Here is a 2,360-nt window from a genome sequence, read left to right on the forward strand (position 1 = left end):
TGCTGTGGGCCGGCGCCGGGGCCCTCGTTAACCTCAAGTACTCGGTGGAGGAGGAGCAGCGGGCAGGCACGGTGATCGCCAACGTCGCCAAGGACGCCCGGGACGCCGGGTTCGTGCTGGACCCCCAGGAGCCCACCGCTTTCCGGGTGGTCTCCAACTCGGCCCCCCACCTGGTGGACATCAGCCCAGGGTCCGGGCTGCTGGTGACCAAGCAGAAGATCGACCGGGACCTACTGTGCCGGCAGAGCCCCAAGTGCATCATCTCGCTGGAGGTGATGTCCAGCTCCATGGAGATCTGTGTGATCAAGCTGGAGATCAAGGACCTCAACGACAACGCACCCAGCTTCCCCACTGACCAGATCGAGCTGGAAATCTCGGAGACAGCCAGCCCTGGCACCCGGGTGCCACTGGAGAGTGCCTATGACCCAGACTCGGGCAGCTTTGGTGTGCAGACCTATGAGATCACCCCCAACGACCTCTTTGGGCTGGAGACCAAGACGCGAGGCGATGGGTCCCGTTTTGCTGAGCTGGTGGTGGAGAAGAGCCTGGACCGTGAGACCCAGTCCCACTACAGCTACGTGATCACGGCTCTGGACGGTGGTGACCCGCCCAACTTTGGCACAGTGGAGCTCAGCATCCGCGTCATTGACTCCAATGACAACAACCCACTGTTCGAGGAGCCGGCCTACACCGTCAGTGTGCCTGAAAACGCCCCACTGGGTACGCCAGTCATTCGCCTCAATGCCTCTGACCCAGACGAGGGCACCAATGGCCAGGTCCTCTACTCCTTCCACAGCTACGTCTCTGAGCGGGCCCGGGAGCTCTTCCAGATTGACCCCCAGACTGGCCTCATCACGGTGAGCGGTGCCATTGACTATGAGGAGGGTCACGTCTATGAGCTGGATGTGCAGGCCAAGGACTTGGGGCCTAACTCCATCCCTGCCCATTGCAAAGTGACCATCAGTGTCCAGGATGCCAATGACAATCCACCCCTCATCAACCTGCTCTCCGTCAACAGCGAGCTGGTGGAGGTGAGCGAGAACGCCCCGCCGGGGTACGTCATCGCCCTGGTGCGGGTCTCAGACCGCGACTCCGGGGCCAACGGGCGGGTGCAGTGCAAGCTCCTGGGCAACGTGCCTTTCCGGCTCCAGGAGTACGAGAGCTTCTCCACCATCTTGGTGGACGGGCGGCTGGACCGGGAGCAGAGGGACCAGTACAACCTCACCATCCAAGCCAAGGACAACGGTGTCCCCTCACTGCAGGCCACCAAGTCTTTCACCGTCAAGATCACCGATGAGAATGACAACCATCCCCACTTCTCCAAGCCCTATTACCAGGTCATTGTGCAGGAGAACAACACCCCGGGGGCCTACCTCCTCTCAGTCTCTGCCAGGGACCCTGACCTGGGCCTCAATGGCAGTGTCTCCTACCAGATCGTTCCCTCCCAAGTCAGGGACATGCCTGTCTTCACCTATGTCTCCATCAACCCTAACTCTGGAGATATCTATGCTTTGAGGTCCTTCAATCATGAACAGACGAAGGCCTTTGAGTTCAAGGTCTTGGCAAAAGATGGGGGTAATCCCTCTCTGCAGAGCAACGCCACCATCAGGGTGATTGTCCTGGATGTCAATGACAACACTCCTGTGATCACGGCCCCGCCGTTGGTCAACGGGACTGCGGAGGTGTACATCCCCAGGAACGCGGGGGTCGGCTACTTGGTGACCGTGGTCAAGGCAGACGACTATGATGAGGGTGAAAATGGCAGACTTTCCTATGAAATGGTGGAAGGAGACAGAGGATTTTTTGAGATAGACCAGGTCAATGGAGAGATAAGGACCACCAGAGCCTTTGGGGAAAATGCAAAGACAGCCTACGAGCTGATCGTGGTGGCTCATGACCATGGCAAAACATCTCTCTCGGCTTCCGCCTTGATTTTGATATACCTGTCTCCTGCCCTGGATGCCCAGGAGTCCATAGGATCTGTTAACCTCTCCCTGATTTTCATTATTGCCCTGGGGTCTATCGCAGCCATTCTTTTTGTCACCATGATCTTTGTGGCAGTCAAGTGCAAAAGGGATAACAAGGAAATCAGGACCTACAACTGCAGGTAAAAACATCTTTGTTTCTGTGCACCTGCCGCGTCTGCTTTGATTTTTGCCATCGCAGTTACTTTGGTGCTGTATACTTGGGGGGAGGGGGTTGTGGTGTTGAATTTCCTTTGGGAACAAAAGTAAGGTACACATCCCTCTAAGGAAATTTCCTGCAAAGCTTTAAAAGACTGTTCTCCGGGAGGAGAGCAGAAATCCTTGCCGAGTAACGAATCGACTTAATTGTGCGGCTTGACAATCTGTTGCAGCATC

General features: G+C 56.7%; 1 protein-coding gene across 1 annotated transcript in view; it reads left to right on the top strand.

The window, feature by feature from the left end:
* Window positions 1-5: 5 nt before the first annotated feature.
* Window positions 6-2,360, top strand: part of PCDH19 (protocadherin 19) — a gene marked incomplete at both ends in the record, with an annotated part of 5,474 nt that continues 3,119 nt past the window's right edge. Inside the window, one exon of the mRNA XM_010074287.1 lies at window positions 6-2,107. Within this exon, the coding sequence (XP_010072589.1) occupies window positions 6-2,107 (2,102 nt within the window). The remainder of the gene's footprint in view (window positions 2,108-2,360) is intronic.

This window comes from Pterocles gutturalis, unplaced genomic scaffold (genome assembly GCF_000699245.1).
Source record: "Pterocles gutturalis isolate BGI_N339 unplaced genomic scaffold, ASM69924v1 scaffold15037, whole genome shotgun sequence".
Taxonomy (NCBI): domain Eukaryota; kingdom Metazoa; phylum Chordata; class Aves; order Pterocliformes; family Pteroclidae; genus Pterocles; species Pterocles gutturalis.